Consider the following 21,244-nt stretch of genomic DNA (forward strand, 5'->3'; position numbering starts at 1 on the left):
AGCAAGGAGCGTGCATTACACAAAATGTATCCCAAAAAAGAATTAAAAACAACATACCAACTTTATTTAAATAAGTATTACAAAGCACTTTTATCCTTTTATGAGTGTTCATCTGGTCCGATGCACCCAACCATTTACATTTGTCAAATTTACTACAAATATTCAGTTCCACACTATGATATTTCTTTGCTACTCTAATTGGAATATTTATTAACTGACACGTATAAGTAAGTGATGCAGTTGCAGTCATAAACAACATGAAACAAGAAATGCTAAATTTGTCTGATTCTTGGTTGCATTGGTAACCATTTCTATGATCAAATTGTGTCAAATGATGTTGAAAAAAGCACTATTTTGGTGAAAGAAAAAAGTCAGTATTGACCCATATTACCTTAATGTTATTGTTTGATCAGATTGCTTCTGATTGAAATCAAAAAATTGCCAGTCTTAGACTAGTTGAAGAATGGCTTAAAAGTATGGTATTGAAAAAAGTATTGGTTGTGAAGGCTGTTTTAGCATTAGTATCATATATTTTCAAGAGATGCTAGCCCTATTAATGATATGGACTGTGATAGTGAAGATGGTTACTGAAAAAAACTACTTAAAAAGAGTAACTCATGTGCACATCAGTGTGAATGTATGAATATAAGAAAAGTCCCCAATGTTCTCCACATGCAGAAGTTAATAAGGAATTTTATTCATTATTTGAATAAAAACATTTAAATGATCTTTCCAGATGCAAATAAAGCTGAGACAGTGAGCCAGACTCCTACATTTGAAACTTTTCCCCACATTACTTAACAAAGTAGCATCACATGTGGCTCACATTAACATACCATTAATATGTAGCCTGGCTTTTGTTTGGTATTACTCAATGGTAATGATTTAGCCTCTAAGCATGGGTGTATATTATCAGGACAGCAATGTCAACAGGTCACCATTGTCTCTTGGTTGAGCCCAATCTGCAACTGCATGCATGTAACTTTAAAGATTAGCATCACAGTGTGGGCTGCCAGGAATGCCGGATCAGAGACATAGAGGGTCTTCAGCTGCCATTAACCTCTGTGAATGTGTTAGATGCGTGTCCATGTACATACCAGTCATAGTTTTGGGGAGGAATGCTTCCCTCTTTAACCCCCAGGTAGGAAAGATAAGTTTCAGAGGAGAAGAAGAGATATGCAGAGAAGAAAAGGGGAAGAAGAAAGGCCGAGAGAGAAGGAAGGAGGGAGGGTGCCAGCAGCGGAAAAGTACAGCAGATTCCTCCAACCCCCGCTCCCTGTCTCAGCTGGGCACGATTGTGATGGAAAGCCCGAGACAAAACCTGAAGAGAAAACCCCTTCAGCAGCAGGCCTTGTTGCTCTGTCAGCCTCTCAAAAGGCTGCTTTACACCATACACCAGCCTTTGTCCATGTAGGGTGTGGACAATAGGGAGATTTGGCCACGATACATCTCTGTTCTCAACATGATGCAGCTCACAGAGAGTCAAAGAGGTGGTGAAACCTGGGCATGGTTTACTCTGGCAGCTTCCCAGAGGAGAGCATGAAAAAGTCAAGCAGCAGCATTTTGTGTGTGTGTGTGTGTGTTTTTTTTTTTTTGGACAGCACTCAGCTGACTTCAGCTTCAAAAAACCATGCTGAGCTTATATTCAACTTCTTTTCCTCTGGATGAGATAAAAAGACTATTCCTTACTGTTCCACATGGCAGGTGACGTACATCCCAGTGAATCAGCTGCGTTACAGTGAACATGTGCTGGGACGTAGTGGGAGCAGTGGAAAACGAGAGCGCTGTTTGTCTTTGCCATTGACAGGGGCTTAAAATGCTTGACTTGCATTTCCTGGTTTGCGTTAAAGTTTGGAATGGAACCCAGGCTGACCCCTGGGAAACAATGCAGCCTTTAATGGGCCTTGGGGGTTGTGTGTGTGTGGGTGGGGGGGTGACACAGAGCATCAAGGGTTGCTTCACACAAGTTAGAGAGAGAAACAGAAGGTGGAGTTCAAGATGAAGCACTGCTTTTATAGTTTATATTTATATATAAGCAATCAGTCATTGCTCAATTTCCCATGATGCAGCTGCAGTGTCATCAGGCAAGGCATCGTCACGGTTATTTTCTCAGACTTAACAAAGTTCCTCCAGGGCCACAGAAGACACACAATTAACAGGAGGTGTTTTCGTGGGCTGAGTAGTACTCCCATGACTAGCAAACTGACCCTCATGTTTAGAGTGGTGGAATTCCCCTGTGTAGTCTCTGCTAATGTCTGCTGTACTATCAAACATAGGTCCCTGTTAATGGAAAGGCTCCACTGTGGCTAAACGTGGCAGGGCTGTTATGCTTTGAGTGGCGATGATTGCATGACCTACAGGCCTGCTTTCCTCCTCATCACACTCTCACCAAACGCTGTCACCAGAGAAGAAAAGTGTTCATCCAGGCTCATGAAATAAGACTGTTAGCAGCTGAGGACACTGACTTTCTGCAGTTTCTTATTTCTGACTGTAGGCTCACCTTTGCTTCAGTAGCCCCTCTAGTAAAGCACAATGCAACCCCTCACACACATTCATTTTCATATAGCAGATCAGATATGGGGAAAGTAGAAAATATGACATAGAAAATGATATATAGTCATGCAGAAATATTTGCTTTTGGCCAGGTTTTCTGTCTGTCTCTTAAGATTTCTTCACCAACTCCCAATACACCAGAGGTGAATGGAATTTCAATTATAGTGCCTATAAACCAAAAACAAACAAACAAGCAAAACCCCTGCAACATTGTGTCCAGAAACAATGGCCCAGTTAATCTGGATAATCCACAGACCCTGTTGTGAAGAGTTTTCAGTGGAACTTTGGTTTACAAGGTTTTACATTTTTCAATTCTGTGAGCACCGCAGATGAAATTCCCGCTTCAGCCGTTGTATCGGCAAGGAGCATAAATCTCATGGAAGGATTTCTCCAAACCTACAACGAGGGAAGTGAAGAGAAGTGAGAGATTAGTAATTTGGATGAACTGACCCTTTAAAAAAAATGCAAAAGACATCATTGTTTCATTTTGGCTCTCTCTGAAATCTTACCTTTATCACATTTTTGCAAGGTTGCACATTAGAAACATCATCAGACTGCCACAGACTCAGGGTCAGACATGCTGCAGACGCAGCCTTTACGAAGGGACATTCTTGAGTAAATGTGATGAATATTTAACTGCCATCTACAGGCGGGAGGAGGAGGAGTCATAGGACGTGACAATCTGAGATCAAGTGTGTGAAGGTGTGAATCAGCCTGTTTATATGGTGGCCATGCACTTGAAAGACAGGGTGATAGATTTGGCAAATAAGCCCGAATGAAGGCAACTAATAGCCATTGTGTCTTTACCTCACTGAAGGAAGTCAGGCGTTTCACATGGGGTGGCCAGTGAAATATATGGTTTTAATGTGTTCTCTGAATGGGCACATGGGCTGACAAATGGCTGGTTGAGGAGGTGACTGTCATTTATTTGATCTTCCAGATGTTTTATGATGCCGGGGTCCATCGTATGGCCTCATACTGAGGTCTACTAACAGCAGCATCACGGCTAAGTGTAATCACCCTACAGTAAAAGAATAGTTTTCCTCTTCACCGAGGTGTCGTTCTGCTTTATTCAGAAGCTCAGCAGCTGAGAGGCTCTCCATTGAGACTTTTGCTGAATCTGGGCTGAACTACACCTCATCTCACACCTGTGAATACTCTCTGTGTCACCCAGTCTGGAGCTCTCTCAGAGAGGGGAATCCAGGAGGCTTGAAAATGAATACAGAGCAATGAATGATATCTTTCAATGGATTCCATTCAGATCTTCCTTGTTATTTTCAAAGAGAAGAGTCAACATCTGTCTGTTTTCAGAGCAGTGTGGCCGTCCAACAGTGTGATAAATACCTTAAAATAATTTGAACAAATGAATCTTAAGGATCTAACAATGAAAATAGTCAGTTCATTCCATTATTTTGGAGGAACTCCACCTTTCAAGGGTTCAAATGATTTCAGTAGAAAGAAGAAGATGATCCAACATGTTCCAAAAATCAGACACATCCTCAGTGATTTTTTAATTGAAAGTAAGGATTGAAATGACTGACGTCATTTGTCTGACAAAGATAGAAACGCAGAGATACAGACTTAGATAATATTCATTGATACAGACAGTATAATATATTGTTAACTGTTGCTGTCTTGGGAAAACCATGTATCTCTAAAATGAGACACAAAATTTCTCTAAAATAGGCTTTTTAAGAAAGGCAACCTCGTTTTGAGTTTTTAGAAGATGACTATTTGAAATAATCCAGTTTCTATAAACCTTAGATATGTGAAAATAAACCCACAAAACTCAACAAATGTGGAGATGAATGATTTTTACAGGACATTTATGAATCCCTAAAAGCAAATCCACACATTACTTGTGATCTTGTGTACCTTCGTGAAGTTGATTCTTTTGTTTTAGGTACTGTAGTATTTATAGAGTAGAAACAGTCACTCGATTAATCAATCAGTCAGCCACCATTCAGATTATTTTATTTTCCTTCATTATGATTGTGATGATTGCTTTATCATAAGTCACAACTAAAGTGCCAAGAATCCTGGTCCCATTTTCTCAAATGTGAATGTGTCCTGCGTTTCTTTGATGGAAGTGAGTATGTTAAGTTTTTGGACAGCTGGCTAGACAAGACCAAATGCTTTGTTGAAAAAAAAAACAACCTGTAGCTGAATCAATAGGGAAAATCAGAATTACTTGTACCCCTTAGTATATTGGCTATAATCTTATTTTTTCATGATGGACGTATCTAGGTCACATTGTGTGCTCTTGAAGAAATGATTAGAGTCAGAGTCAACAGCAGTGAGAATATTTCTCTGACTGCAGGGCTTCTTCTCAGAGTCGTCTTAACCTCTGTGACGGATAGAGTTAATCACCAAAATAGTTAAATTCTAATCCCAGGATGGGTTCACCGTGTGACGCCCCATTGTCTCTGTACAGTATGGCTGCCCCTACAGTCTTCTGCAGGCAGCAAATTTAAACCTCACACCATTTAAATGGTAATCTGTTTCTGGGTTTTAGAAGTCCTCTATTCACCATTCATTATCTGGAAGAGGCTTTATGCCATGTGCCCCCCCACCTCCTTCTAATTACCTTTAGTACATGAACCCTGCAGCCCACTCTGAAAACCCCCTCTCTCTGGGAGGCTTAGCTCTCAGCTCAGTCACATGCCTCTGATGAGCTGGCCTTTTAAATTATATACACACAAAAAGGCTTAATCCTGCTCATTTGAATATTAAGGATGTTACTTTGCTCTGTTTATCGTCAAAACATTGCACATTTAATGACTGATTGGTGACTAGGTCAACCACTGACAGCAGTCACAATATCAGGTTTCTTCCAGGCATGTCCCATGAGATAAACAGTATCATCTCTGTGTGTGTGTGTGTGTGTGTGTGTGTGTGTGTGTGTGTGTGTGTGTGTGTGTGTGTGTGTGTGTGTGTGTAGCCATAGGTTTCCTGAGGGTATTCTTCATCTTGCGTATGAGCTGACTACTTGCTGGCCCTCTTGAAGTTACTCCAGACAGAAAATCCAAATAAACTCAGTTGACTGTGACTGTTCAGACATTTGTCAATCAAATAGTTTTAGATTGATTAGTGTATAAACATAACGACAAGTTCGATAATCATTTGAATAAGTGATCAAAACTAAATGCCAAACGTTCACTAATTTCAGCTTCTTAAATATGACGATTAACAAACAATAAAAAGACTACATCACAGACAGGAAAACTGTCAAAGGCATTTTTTTACTTCCCGGACATGATTTAGATGAATGATGAATCCATTAGCTGAACAGATTGATTGATAATCAAAATAACTGTTAGTTACAGCTGAACAATGAGCATGCTCCTTAACATGCAGTACCTTCACTGGTTTTTTAAAATCAAATAAAGCAGGCAGTCTTATATCAAAAACATAGTACTATAATAATTATTTGGAGCAGAAAAGACCACATGAAATATGATAGAAGAAGGCAGCATGTCTAGCTCAATGAGTCAGTCTGGAGCAATGTGAGGATAATGGTGTTTGAGTCTTTGCCTTCTCGTGTGTTTCAGTACCAGTCCTGCGGTGTGGCCAAGGCTTGAACTGAATCAGTTGGTTGCAATCCTCCTCAGTACACCAGGCAAACAGAAAAGCAGCAGCAGGAATTGAAATCCCTGCGTACAGTCAGTCAGTGCGTTGCTCTACACATTGAGCCGTGAAGGAAAGCTGCATGTCTGCCTCTATTATTGGCTTTCCAACCACCGAATCCCATAGGAGGGTAAAGGTCCCACCTGTGTGTAACGCAGTTTGTTGCGTTAATCAGATGTCCAGGTTAATCTCCAGGCTCAGCAGACAGCATTAACCCAGCTGGACAGCTGCCTCAACCTTTATGTCTATCTCACTCTCTCTTTGTGGCTGCGCATGTTCAAGCTCTTTAAGGAAGCACACATGCTGCTGTCTACATTGTGTTCATGGCCACGGCCTTTCTTTAGTAGGACATTACAGCTCTTTACATCAGCCAGCAACCAGTGGCTCTGTTTCCTCTTCATCCTGCCATCAGAAACTTGCAGGAGGCTTTTATCTCTTGCTCAAACATCAAAACAGAAAGCTGGGCCGTAGTGTAATCAAGAACAGACGAATCAAGTTATGTGTTACATGTTTCTATCCGCTATCCAACAAAAAGTTTGACCCTGTACAAGCTATGTGGGAAGAGTTAGCTTGTTCACTTTGAGTAACAAAGGTGGTAATGCTGATCTTGAAATTGGACTTTTAGTGAGTCTCATCTGAGGGAGAAAGTATATTTCACTAGTGAAAAAAACATTTTTTTTTCATTGTTCATCATGTTCCCTGCTGTGCAGATCTCCCTCCAGCTGTCTCTTTGCTCTGTTAAAGCTGGGGAGGAGGCATCACACAGTCCAGGTGTAGTTGTCCATTGACCAACAGACAAAAGGAAAAAATCTTGTTTGTTTGTGTTAACTAACATAAGAGATACTCAGGACTTCTCTTCCTACCAGGATGGGTGAGCCAGTAAAAGAAGCATGTAGACCACCACTGAACTCCACATGAAACCAACTTTAAGGAGGAACCTCCATCATATCAGACACATCACCATGTTGTATCAGTCTAACCTCTATCGGTCCTGATATGTTTGATCCCAGTCGAGCTTAGATAGAGATCAGCAGCAGGCCACATTCCTGCAGGCTTTGCTATTCTCTGTAACCATGGAGTCCAACCCATCTGCTCTGCGGCTGTTAGCGGGGGTTGGGTGGTGGAGGGCTCCTTGGTGTGTGTGTGTGTGTGTGTGTGTGTGTGTGTGTGTGTGTATGTGTGTGTGATAAAGCTTAACGCTGTGGACAGCAGAGAATGTGCTCCAACTTAATTCTCAGCTTCCTTAGTGAGTTTGATTGTGTGCATTATGTGGCCTGGAGGTAGATGGGGGATTAAGAGAAGATTTTCAGCAGCTCTCTGATTGCTAATCATGAAGGTGCTCTCAAACTGTAAAGACAGCAAAGTATCTTCACAAGTAAGGTCCTCAGCAGGATCCATCTCTCATTGATCCTCTCCCCACCCTGTCACACACAGTACACATGTTCTCCCACACCTCCAAAATCATTTGTCATTTCATGTCTTTTCTTGCCGTCTTAATGTCTCATTCTGTCGTGGTCAGCAGGCTGTCAGCCAGTCTTATAAACCCACATCACATCATGTATCATTTCTACTGCTATTTTTAATGTACTTTGTTTTAAGACATCCTGTTCCACATGACTTCCTTGCTGTGAGCTCCCACTTCCTCTGCCTCGAGCCCCTAGATATCCCCTCACATGTGTTCCAAATTACCGCCCTCACTATTTCTGTCCTAACAACTTTTCACAGTTTGGAGCCATCAGCAAAAAAGCGTGAGCTCTTTCAGGAGACAAGGTGAAGGTTACTGATTAAGAGAGCGCCAGTGTGGAACATCCAGGCAAATGAGAGGCTGGTATGGACCGGTCCTGGTGGATTTCAAAGCACTGAATTGACTTGGTTGGAAAATTAGCCACCGATTGGAAGTATAAGTTGGAAGATTACACTTGCTGGTGCTGGATGGACATATCCCAACACTGAGCTGTTTGTCACAAATTAATTGATGGAGCATTGTTTCACCAAACACAGCGTTTTAGACAGAGAAAGAGGCCTCAGAGGTCGTCTTAGGTCTCTCCATGTGATACCTCAGTTGGTTAAGAATAGAGAAAGGAGAAACTGTAAACAAATCAGTCGTGTCGTTTTAGCTTGCTGCCTCCTCTCATCAGAGCTACTGAATAAAACATACACAAGACTTGCTGGTCCTGCTGCCTGTTACACCTCCACTTTCACATAATGAGAGTTAGAGCTTAAGAATCCTTTGGATTAGCCAGCGCCTGGTTAGTGCTTAAGCCCCAACCGCCCCCATGATCTCAATTAAAAACTTGTGCCTTCAGCGAGGTTTTTTGCACCCACTATTTTTTTTTTCACAGTGTGGATGGGTTAGTGTAAAGATGTGGGTGGAATCGCTTCTAAATGCCTCCCTTTTCTTTATTTTTCCTTTCCCTCTGCAGATGATCCAGCTGACCAGCGTACTTGCCTTATCTGTGGAGATCGTGCCACGGGCCTGCACTATGGCATCATCTCCTGCGAGGGCTGCAAGGGCTTCTTCAAGCGCAGCATCTGTAACAAGCGCGTGTACCGCTGCAGCCGCGACAAGAACTGTGAGATGTCGCGCAAGCAGCGCAACCGCTGCCAGTACTGCCGCCTGCTCAAGTGTCTGCAAATGGGGATGAACCGCAAAGGTAAAGGGTGGACACATCACAGGGACATCCCTTCAGTTTTCATTTTAACCCCTCAGTGTTCCCATGAAAGCTTTTTGCTCATGAGCCTCGACAAAATGATTAGATTTACATTACACTTTCAATAATACGTAAAACTCTTGAAACAAGACATTCACTTGGAACATTTTTAAAGATAAAAACAACACAAATCATGTAACATACAGTCCAGTATTTGTAGAATCAGATCAGACTGATCATCTGTGTGGTGGACCAGCATCTCAACAGTTTTTAGGGTGATGGATCCTCTTTTAGCTGTTTTTTTTAAATAAACTCTTAGGGTGGGAGTGTCACTGCCCCAGTGTTCAAAACTCTTACTGTGATTAAATCTGGCTTTGATGCATCAAGCAATATAGTGTCGCCCTGCTTTTATCCCATTAGTGTCCATATTTTTATTTGAGAAACCTGCATAGCTGAAATCTCTCCCCCTGCTGGCAATGACAGTAATTACACAAACACTGTCAACTTGCTTATGAAGTTGTAGGCTCTGCCATAGGCCCTGACATAATCCCAGCCATACTCTGTCGCAATGGTTGTTCCCCCCCTTCAGCTCTAAAAAAACAGTCTTTGCTGGTTTCCTTAAACGAGTCACTACTGGTGTGCCAGTGCAGGACTGTCGCCACAGACACTGCAGTTAAAACCTCTGGACCAGGCATGTCGAACCTATTCCATCAAGGGACATGTGGCTGAAGGTTTTTGTTCCAACCAATGAAGGGATCACTGAGTTATCAGCTGAACACTGAGATCAGCTGATTAAATGAGTCCAGCCTGGTGTGCTCCTCCTTGGTTGGAAGGAAAACCTGCAGCCACACGGCCCTTTATGGAATCAGTTTGACATGCCTGATCTGGACATTGTGAATTACAGAGAGATTCACACGGTGGTGATGAACTCAGTTGTCAAGGCTTGAGTGCTATAGACGTTCGCTTATATGTAAAATTCCTTTAAATGTCTTTAAAAATTTACTAAGAAGATTTCAACAAATCTAAAATAAATCAACATTCAATCTAGTAAACTAACAGTGTAGAATCAGAAGACTCTGTTGGCAGTTTCTAGTTTTTATAAAAACAAAAATGTTAGCAATACCACCTTTACAAGTTGTGGACATTTCTATCAGTTGGCAGAGCGTTTTTGAAAAATTATTACCAAAGCATCAAACTTTTAGGAGGTGATCCATTTACATCATTCTGTCACAATGTCCTCTAAAACCGAACTAAAGAAATTTGTAATGGCAAACAAAGATTAAGGTATAGCTGCCTTTGTGTTAAAGCTCCAACCTGCTCTCAAAGTCCTGACGAAGGCTGAAATACATCAGTTCTGCCAATAACCGTTACACTCGCCGTTCCTCTGGAAAGCTTAGCGACACACACACTGCTCAGTATCAAGTCAGCAGACTGGAGCTGCAGTTTGTCCCACATTAGACTCTTACTTCTGTAAGCATGTGCTGCCCCCGAGTGGTTGAACATATGTATGTGCTCAATGTGCTCTGCCTCATTTTATAAGATTTATTCTCCAAATACTTTGATTAAAGCAAGATTGTCGTGACACGTGAAACAGATTTGTTTAACTCCCAGTTTTGGACAAACCATTCCCAGATAACAGAAAAAGCATGTTTGCCTGCCAACAAAAGCAGGAGAAGTTATGTCAGAGCTGAAGAGAAAAATCACCACATGGAAACTTATGATGTGAAGCAAAACACAGTGTGATTTGTCGGCCACTAGGTAGAGCTATCACACTACGATACAAATCATGCATGATGTTATGTTAATTGGACACATGTTGATTTAGGTTGTTCCTTTTTGTCATGTAGCAATCAGGGAGGATGGCATGCCAGGGGGGAGGAACAAAAGCATCGGACCTGTTCAGGTAAATCGGCAACTTCGTGTTCAGTAATCAGCAGAAATGTTTTCATGACATTCACTGACCCTCTCCCAGCTCAGAGTCACTCTATTCGTATTATTCTGGCTCAGTCCCAGAGTTAACTCACTCATGGTGAATGCATTCAGAGCACAAACCAATCACTTAAATAACACTGAGTTAGAGTGCTGTAATGCTAATGATTTGGTGTAGAAATACTTGTGAAGCATGTAATCAGAGTGAGCCCTGACCTTGTTGTATCATCAGTATAATCATGTAGCTGATGATTACTCCCTATTCAGCGCAGGCTTCATTATTAACACTGGCGAGAGAACAAATGGTCAGGAAAATGTATGACATGAGGCTAAGTACCACTGAGCCACTATTCAGGGGAGGGATGTGGTCAATTCAATGCAGCTCAATTCAGCAAGTTTAAAAAAGAAAAAAAAAAAACAGAAACGCCTGCTTCCATTAAAAGACAGCTTTCTTTCCAAGCCCCAATGAAAGAAGGACCTCTCTGGCATTACTATGGAATGAATTGCTGTTTCAGTCTATGTGCTGAATTGATAGAAATTAAAGTGAATTGACCCCAGCCACATATACAAGACATCATATTTTCTGGCATGCTAATGTCTTTCAAAATGGCTTTGTCTGTGTTTTCTCCCTGTACGGACCTGCAAGGATTCTGTTATTTTAGGTGTGTGTGTATCAACCAGTGAAATACACACACAGAGGCACATACCTGTTTGCCTTCTTTCTTTCTTTTTTCTTTCTTTCTCTAGCCCTGTGTTTCATTGTGTGATTGTGTCCTTGCTCCCCAACATTTTAGTGAAAAGCGGTGTGGTGCTAGTCAGCGCTAATCAATTCAACTGAGACACAGTGCTTTTGGTCACATGAAGACGAGCTGTCAGCTCCAAACCATCTTTGTGTGTGTTTTAGATCACAGAGGAGGAGATAGAGCGGATCATGTCGGGGCAGGAGTTCAAGGAGGATGCCCCGGAGCACACCTGGGGCAACAATGGTGACAGCGACCACAGCTCTCCCAGCAACGGAGCCTCGGAGGGCAACCAGCCGTCACCCGCCTCCACTCTGTCATCCAAGTGAGTTGTTCATCTCGTCTACTCCACTGCGCAGCGCCATGGTGGGGCGCACCATTGAGATAATGAGCCGGCCCTGACAGTTTAACACCTTGTTCCCATCTCACCCAGGCTTTGGTTAAGGTATTCATCCGCTGAAGAATGCCTGAATATGCAGCTCCTCAGGCTTGGCGATGATAGCAAACACAAAGAACTCGCTGCACTATCTGCTGTTCTTGCTACAGAGACGAGCACATTGTCTATCTACACTCATCAAGGACAAATATTGTCTAGGCACTCACATGACTGCATTTATTTTAGTCTCATTTTGTATAAACAGTAGGTTTATCTCTGCAGCCACACAGCCTGGTAGCTATTCAGAGGAATACTTGTTCTATCAAATTAAATCTGAGAAGAAATGAACAACAATAACAGAATGCCTGTGCGGTGTAGGCTTTGGTATGCAGGTACAAAATATACTGCAAAGTTTTGTCTACAAGTTTCTAAAAAATGACAAAGATTTGTAATGGCAAAGAGAAGGGAGCTCCACCACACCTCTCTAGATAAAGTTTAAAGGTTATGAGGTTTGATGGAAAACTCTGTGTTCAGTACAGAGAAAAGTAGTTCTGAGATGTGATTAGCTTAGCTTAGCATAAAAACTGGAAGCAGGGGGAAACTACTAGCCTCGCTCTATGCTGCGCACACAGATATGAAATATTTGTATCCGACTCTGGGTAAGATGGTAAACAAGTGTCTTTCTCAAAATGTCAAACTATTCCTTTCTTATAAACACCAAAAAGTAAAAATGTCCACTGTAAGCAGTGGTGGAAGAAGTTTTACTGAAGTAGTAATACCACACTGTGAAAATACTCCACCACTGCCGATATGGACCAGTGTGTGTAACTTTGTGTGTGTGCTTCCAGTCGCTCTGTGGAAATGAACGGCTACACGGCGGCCCTCAGGGACCAGTACATCAACACCTCCATGTCCACACACTACCAGCTCCTACCTCACCTATTCAGCTACGCCGCCCAGTCTGGCCTGCTGGCCCCCCAGCCCCGCACCCTCTACCCACAGTCCCACCCACTGGTGCTGCAGCTGGTGGCTGCTGAAGATCTGGCCCCCCTGGCCACCCCTATGCTCATAGAAGATGGGTGAGTCAATACATGCATGCAATACTATGTACACTGACTCAATTCTGTGGATGGAACATGGAGCAGTAAACACAGCGTACCAACACAGGCATGATGATTTGTTTCTGCAGTGTTGTAATATTGTTAGCAAAGAATCACAGCCCTGATCATGTAATTGTGGGTGGCTGTTGTCCAGATCACTCATGTTTTGTCCAGTTTGCCTGATTCCATGTGAATGCAGCATTACCCTAATTGTTCATCTTCTGGTGTTTCCCAGGTACAAAGTGACACAGGTGGAGCTGTTCGCCCTGCTGTGTCGCCTGGCAGACGAGCTTCTGTTTCGCCAGATCTCCTGGATCAAGAAGCTGCCGTTCTTCTGTGAGCTCTCCATAGAGGACTACACCTGCCTGCTCAGCTCCACCTGGCAGGAGCTCATCCTGCTCTCCTGCCTCACCATCTACAGCGCCCAGATTTTTGGAGACCTAGCCAACGTCACGGCCAAGTACACGCCTTCTGACGATGAGCTGCAGGGGTGAGTGATAAGGAGTTAGGTCAGAGCTGCTGTTGGTTGTTTTATTGTCTTGACTGGAAAAAATAAACTGAAATTATCCTTTAAATGCAACATTACAATTATCCAGGCTAGAAAAACAGTGTAGCAACTCTACACATAACCACAGTACAACTACAGTTTGTTAGTGACCATTAAACAGTGACAGTCCCACAGAAAATGATCACAGACGATCCCTCAACTCTCTGCTGCATTTTAATATCTTTCGGCTAATTGTTTGGTTTTATGGCATCTTTACTCTTTTGGTTCACTCTCATCAGCCTCATTTCCAGCCCTGGTAGGCAGCTGATTTTGTTGAAAGAGCTCTGATAAAACCACTGTCCACCACTAGCCCAGCACCAAACAGCAGACAGACGGAAGTTGGCGTCTTTCTGTTCTATCTTAGCCTGTTCTGCTTCTTAGCAGGCCAAAAACCTGTTCCTGTTACTGCTGTAAACCTGATGTTTGCTGGCCGACTAACGTAATCTATCAGATATTAGATGAGGAAATTACCCTCACTCATATGTGCTGATAATATCTTGCCTACACTGGTTCATACTGCCTCCTACCCCGTCTTTTATGGATTGTATCGCACCATTAGCGTACACAAGATATTTTACGTTTGATGTTGCCTTCAGGAGCCTGGCCAATTCAATATATCACAAAGAGGAAAGGTGGAGATCAGGAATTAAATATTCCTCGCTGCAACAACAATCCTGCAAAGGGAGACATTCCAGTCTGTGAGCTCAGTATTTCCAAAGGGGTTTGATATTTCTCCCTATGACAGCAGGGAAAGCATTGTTTTTGGACGAGGGCCAGTGAAGCGGTCCGTGAATGGGAGGACTCCTCAGGACAGAGCTGTGGCTAGCACCGTCTGACATGTGAAATACCCGCATGTCCCGGCCTAGGCGGGAAAGGATGTTTGGGGGTTTGGCTCTGTGTAAATCAAACCAGAATTATCTGACCTCGTGACACACATTTTCCTAATATACGGTGCTGTTCTGTTGCTTTGGTCAATTTGCTGTAGTTTAGGAGTGCATATCTGATTTACAGTGGCAGCACTAATGTGTGTGAGAGAGATTGGAGCTGTGAGAGCCAGAGAGACAAGGAACTGAGGTCTGATGAGTGGAATTAAACCTTTTGAATGTTTCTTTCAAAAAGCCGTAGGGTCAGCAAGACGTCTGTTAAGCACTTTCAGTAGATCTGACGTATTCCCTCCCTAGTTTTTGCCTTGTTCATTGAAGCATAGAGGCTTAAGATAATGGGGCTTGAGGGATTTCATATTTTTGGAGTGCTTTTTCTATTTCATCACAGTAGATTTAATGGGAACAGGGGACAGTAAACCTATGAAAAATCTTCTGTGTTGTTTTGGAAAATAAAGCTTTGAATTGTACAAAAGCGAATTCTCTGGAGACTTTATTTATTACATTATCGCATGTGTTATGTACCACAGCATTTTTCCAGCATGCTTGACAAGTTTGTGTCTGATTCCTCAGCTTCAGCGAGGATGGCATGGAGGTGATGGAGAGGTTGATATATCTGTTCCGCAAGTTTCACCAGTTGAAGATCAGTAATGAGGAGTACGCCTGTATGAAAGCCATCAACTTCCTCAACCAAGGTAACAACAAGCTCTGCTATTACTGAATGCTCCACTCTCTGGGTCCTTACTGTGTTCCCCTAATTACTCTGCCGTTTCATCTGTAATTACAGATATCAGAGGACTGTCCAACATCTCCCAGCTCGAGCAGCTGAACAAGCGCTACTGGTACGTGTGCCAGGACTACACTGAGTACAAGTACCCGCACCAACCCAAACGTTTCCCTGAGATCATGATGTGTCTCCCGGAGATTCGCTGCATTGCAGGTAAGGCCTCCAAGAAATGTATAGGAGGGGCAGTATATATTTTATGGGGAAATCCAACAGTTGTCTGTTGTATGGTGTAATGGATAACGCTGCCTTTAGGTGCTGTTCACTTTAGAAATGTATTCTTGTTTCAAACCAATGGAAACCTGTGAAATTCTCCTACTGCAGCATGTGTTCATGACTTGTATCAACCATATATACACCATACATTCAGAGATGGCCCTGGTGGAATGAATGCCATAGTCTCAAAATCCAAGAGAGGGTAGTGAAGTTTAATAGTGATCAAACATAACCAACTGTAGGACTATAACTATATCTCCATATCACAATCCACATTGTACCAGTATCCTGTGGGGAAGCCTACACATGCAGTTGTTCACACTTCATGCAGTGAGCAACTGGTACGGAGCACTCAGGGACAGTGGTTTCATGCTACAATTCTGCTACTGCTATGGAAACCTAAATACACACCATCATCATGCATATCATGCGACTAATTGTTCTCTTACTCACACCCAAATGTGAAATTCCAATAAGTAAGTTTTGGACAGATATCCAGACATATATAGTGGCTACACTAGAGAGTGGACTATTGGCCTTGGCAGAGGTCTCCTGAGTGTCCCCCTAGTGTTACATCAGAGATGTAGTTTATTTCTCTTATCATTTGTTTTCTAAGTATATCTCAAGCCTCCCTAGTTTCAGATCTGTGCCCATGTTAATTTGATGTTGATGATGTTTGCTGTTAATGCTAATGCCACTCCCATCATGTTTGACTGTTATCTTGATAAATACAGTATGATGTTTCCACAGCACTTATTCCATTACTGCAGCTTCAGTCATGCCATATTCAGCGCTCTGCTGCTCAGAGTTTACCACTTTAAGGACACTGTTTCCACTCACTAATAAGTTTCAATTCTTCCAGCTCGCCATGCTTAAGTTACTGTTTGTGAATACAGCACCTCAGCACTGACGTTTCACATTGAAACCTTTCCAACAGCTCAAAGGGCATTATCCCTCCCCGCTCTGGTTAGCTTCCAGTTTGGAACAGAAGTATTGTGTTTCACTGACAGCATATTAAACAAAGCAAAAAGCAGTGAAATAGAAGCAATTGAAACTAATCAGTGAACGGAAACAGTATTTCTCTGAAAGCAGTGGAGTGGTGAGAATACTCACAGAAATAATACTAAGGATGGATTTAGTATCACTGGTAGAGGAAATAGGCCATTACAGAGAAGCTAAGCTAGTCCTGAGCTAAAGTGCTGCATGTTATGTCTATCTGCAGGGAAGCTGGTGAATGTCCCTCTGGAGCAGCTTCCCCTCTTGTTCAAAGCAGTCTTGCACTCCTGCAAATCCAGCCTGACCAGCTACAGGACCGGCCTGTCGCCCTGTGTGACCACCTCCTCCGGAAACTAGACCCCCCCACCCCACCCCACCCCACGCCCCCGAGTCGAGGGACTGGTCTCCCCTCTTGTGAATGTGACAAGCAGCTAGTTTGTTTTTTGTAACTTTTTTCTTTATATATTTATTACACGACAGAGCTGAATGTATGCTGATTTACACTGTGCACATGCTTCTGTACAAAACAAATGCTCGTAGATGCATTGGTCTTTGGAGTTTACAAGTGTGTATCCAGTTTGCTCAATGTGTCAGTGTTGCTATTGTTAGAACTAGACTTTAAAAGAGTTTATTTTATTCAGACGGGGGCGGATAGACACATGACGAGCGTTTTGAGACTACCTCAGGAAGATGTTGTTGCTATTTTCAGGTACTTTTTCTTGCTGTTAAATGAAGAGTTGCCTAGTCTAAAACTAAATCCCTGTGGATGCTTTGGCACCTCAATCAGAGAATGAATGTTCAAAGGAGCTGCATAAATCAAAGATTGGAAAACAGTGTTTTATTACGCTGAAAATGCAAAATTAATTAGGAAAACTGAGCTACTTTATCTGCATGGACTCTCAGACATCCTGCTTATGGGAGGCGGTCTTGTCAATTTAACATTCCATGAGTTAAGGTGACAGTAGTTGGATCTGTGGGATCTTCATTGAAAAAGGAGCATACGGGTATTTTTTACAATCATAGACTGGGGATGTAAGGCTTTATTGCAGGGGAAGGGGAGGATAGCTTGGTTTGCTGTTTTTAGACTTATTGTTTTTCTTTTTTGACCAAAGTGTTATGCAATGCTTTTTTCACACCCACTGATGGGTAGGAAGCTGATAGTTCCACAAAAAAAAGATTTCTTGTCAATGAAGGATCAGGATAAGAAATGAATCAATCTGTGTTTGAGGGGAGAACCCTCTGCTGGACAGACGAGTATGTTGCCGGATTTCATTCTAAATGCTGCTAAACGTGCACACGTTCTTGTGCACACATGTATGCACAGAGCAGATGTGATCCCCAGTCTTTGTTTTTCCCTCTTCTTCTTGTCAGATGGCTCATTTTTGGGCTCTGCTGCCATCAGTGCCAGGAACTGGATGCATTTCAGCCTGCGCTCAACACGCTATCACCTAAATTTAAGGTCCATGGTACTGGCTAAAGGGGCAGTCTGTGAAATCTTGCATTCTTCGCTTTATTTAGAGCAAACCAAAAACCAGAAACACAATTCTTGGTGAGTTGAACAGTGTTGTATCTTTATGGGTCAATAAAATACAGAAGTAATTTACTAAAACTCAATGGAGCCAACAACAACTGGATCCCAGTCTGAAAATGTGCCAAATGAACCTGACTAGATAAAAAGTGCTCAACACTCAGTGTTTGTGGCCTCCAGGTCATTTGAAGCCAGTATAGACTGTTGCCTCCGTTAGCTTATCCAGCTTCAAACCAGTTGGGAAAACCAGCTGGCCCATTAAAAACTTCCATTGGTCAGTCCATGTCGGTTTTAGAAGAACTCATACCGTTTTAATGTCTTCTCAAGTCTAATCAAAATTTGCACAAACTGTAGACCAGTAGCAGTTGGACCTGATCCGGATCCAAGGGGCACTAGAAAGTGTGCACCCGAGACTTGGTTCAGTATGGTCCTCAGGGTTTTTATGGTGAGGCTGGCCTGAAGACCACCAATGGAAATTTGTTTTATGAAGTGGCTGAGTATCACTAACCTGGCCAGCAGCGGATTCACTGTGTTCGGTCTGACCCAGGCAAGGTTTAGAGAATTCAGGTGACCACCTCCAGCTTGAATACCCTCTTCTGGACCCTCCTCGATATGCACATTGTAAAAAAAAAAGCCATAGGGAATGGTCTTTATTTTTGAAGTATGAGCTGATCATTTCAAACCACTTGAAGTGTCTTCTCTGATTCCGTTTCACAATGTACAAACGATTTGAAATGAAGACAAAATGCAGTCCTCGCAACGACTCTCTTTTTTGCACACGACGGTGAGGTTTGGAGACCTTGACCCTTGACCTCGGCCACTGCCCACCCAGTGTGTTCCTCTCTCTCAGGTCCCTGCCGACCTGGATCTATACAGGGTAAAGTGAGTGTGATGTATTGCATTCAGGAGTTCCTCAGTGACCATGCTGATGTACTTGTAGTATTAATAGATGTAGGTTTTGGGACATTGTAGGTCCTCTGTAGAAAAGCGTTTTTCTTTTCCACTTTTTTCCCTCAAGGACCCCACCCCCCACCCTCCACCCTCCACCCCCCTTCATTCAGTGAAAGTGGATGTGGTTTGAAGGTGAGACATGCAGGGTGGATTTTTCTCGTGGCATTGGTGATGGACGGAGTGAGAGGCATCAACAGAATGTCACAGCTTCTCTTTCCTGTTACCATCCACCTCTCTGTGTGCAGCCTTAACACCACCACCAGTCCAATGCAGTGTTCCTCTTTCAAATGTTCCAGTTAGCCTCTTTTCATCTTTTGATTTTTATACATTTTCATGTACCTTTGTAGTTATTATGAATGTTTTGGGTTTTTGTTGTTTTTCACATATTCATTGTCTTTTTTTTTGGAGTGAAGACAACCCCTATCATTTTATAAACTTTAAATGAATTCTTGACTTTTTTCGGACATGATTTTTAATAACTCATTCCCTTGTCCACAGTGGTTTATGAAAGAAGTGTTACTCGGCCACATTTTAAATGGACAAGTCTGATATGTTGGAGCCTTTTATGTATTATTTGAATAATTTTACAATGCAAATGTAATGTTTTGTAGCCATCTGTGGTTCAAAACATGGATGAAATTACACTTATTTTCTACCACCAGGATTCTCAGAGCAGCTAAAATCTCCCTTTCATAAAATGTGCATCAGTCATCACACAGACTTCTGAGTTTAAAGGGTAATTTCACCTAAATTACAAAAGACATGCAATATTTTCTCACTTATCTCTGGAGGTACCGAGCCATTCAGATAGCTTTGGTTTTGTTTGTCCAGTTTTAAGGTACCTGCCTCCCCCAAAACAAAGGAGGTGAATGAAATTCCCCGTTTGCAGTTTTAGTGAACAGACCCTTTAAACTACATAATCTCAGGGATATGTACTTTTATGTAACAAAAGTCTGAGTGATGGGATGTATCTTTAAAAGAAAATCCCCCCCAAATCCTTAACCACTGCTGAGAAACAGCTACAACTGAGTTTCATAGTAGACCCCCCCCCCCCCCCCCCCCCCCCCCCGCAAAAAAAAAAAGAAAAAAAAGAAAATCTAAATTAATACACACCGGCAAGTGTTAATGTCAGAATGTAAAGAGCAAGGGCTTTTCTCTAGAGCAGCCATTTTTCACCGATGTCCCCGATCTGTACAGAAACAGTCGAGGAAGTGTAGAATACCTCGAAGTGCAGCAGAGGTAGAAGAGAAAGGTTCAGGGTGGCCAACAACAAAGTCACTTCATCTCAAAGTAACTCCAGGAATGCACTGAACATCACAGGCCGCTGAGATCTGACAGTGGAAGAGGATCTGAAGGGGGATTTTTCCTTTAATGTAGCAGTGAATGATATCGATAGCGGCCTCTGCTCATCAACATTAAATAAAAAGTCACCTCAGCTACCTCGCTGCCACTGCTCTGACTTCCTGTCACATTTTGATAAACATGATGAAAAGTGTTCTTTTTATTTTCTGTATTTGTATTTTTTGTTTGCAGACAAGGGATATGTCATTTGCAATTTCTGTACTGAAACTACCTCTTTATTTGTCAACATGTTGCTTTCTTTCAAATAGGTGATTTTTGTCTTATTTATTGGTTTCATTGCACCAATGTCCTGTTATTTTGTGTCTCTTATTTCTCTCAGTGACCTCTCAGATTTATAACAAGCGCTGATACCTGTTTTTTCTGTTTTCTTTTTTTAATGTGTGAACTTGTTGCCTCATAATCATCTCTACCTCAGACTTGCCTGCTGTCAGCAACTTTTTTTCCGTCTGACCTCCGGCTGTAAAGTATGTCACACACCAAACACTCTCATTTCAGGGATCCTCTTCCTCCTTTTTTTTTTTTTTTTTTTGCTTTGTTTCATGTTATAATAGCGTCATCTTTCATTTCACTTCTGCCCTGTTATCGTGAATCCAATACCAAACATGGAGAAATGTCAATGACAATGTCAGCATACTGATTAAGCGTTCACGTGATGCATTCTTTCTGCAGTTATTTTCCTGTGTTGACCTTTTTGGAATACGTCATGTTATCTTGTGAATAGCTGTTTGCTGTGTACACTATACTCACCACATCATGATATGCCCGTGTGTTTTCCCCCATTGTGCTCCATGATTGTTGTTCATTGGAAAGGCGATTCAAGGTAACATGGAGTGGTAACAATGGGACTGCTATCATTTTTGACTCCGTCAATGCGGCCTGTGATCGATTATCAATCGGAGAATGTAATTGTGGTCAAACTGACATCTCCTCGTGTTTACATGCTTTCGCTCACTCGACCACAGACAGACCACTGCAGTGTTACCAGGGGGGTTGGCCTCATATG

At 42.3% G+C, this 21,244-nt stretch overlaps 1 protein-coding gene across 1 annotated transcript in view; it reads left to right on the top strand.

Annotated features, from left to right (window-relative positions):
* Positions 1 to 16,757, top strand: part of nr6a1a (nuclear receptor subfamily 6, group A, member 1a) — an 82,995-nt gene extending 66,238 nt beyond the window's left edge. The window contains exons 4-11 of the mRNA XM_041937597.1: positions 8,604 to 8,834; positions 10,679 to 10,734; positions 11,665 to 11,825; positions 12,725 to 12,955; positions 13,212 to 13,466; positions 14,978 to 15,099; positions 15,192 to 15,344; positions 16,627 to 16,757. Of these exons, the coding sequence (XP_041793531.1) occupies positions 8,604 to 8,834; positions 10,679 to 10,734; positions 11,665 to 11,825; positions 12,725 to 12,955; positions 13,212 to 13,466; positions 14,978 to 15,099; positions 15,192 to 15,344; positions 16,627 to 16,757 (1,340 nt within the window). The remainder of the gene's footprint in view (positions 1 to 8,603; positions 8,835 to 10,678; positions 10,735 to 11,664; positions 11,826 to 12,724; positions 12,956 to 13,211; positions 13,467 to 14,977; positions 15,100 to 15,191; positions 15,345 to 16,626) is intronic.
* Positions 16,758 to 21,244: the final 4,487 nt, after the last annotated feature.

The sequence above is a fragment of the Chelmon rostratus genome, chromosome 5 (assembly GCF_017976325.1).
Source record: "Chelmon rostratus isolate fCheRos1 chromosome 5, fCheRos1.pri, whole genome shotgun sequence".
Lineage (NCBI taxonomy): Eukaryota > Metazoa > Chordata > Actinopteri > Chaetodontiformes > Chaetodontidae > Chelmon > Chelmon rostratus.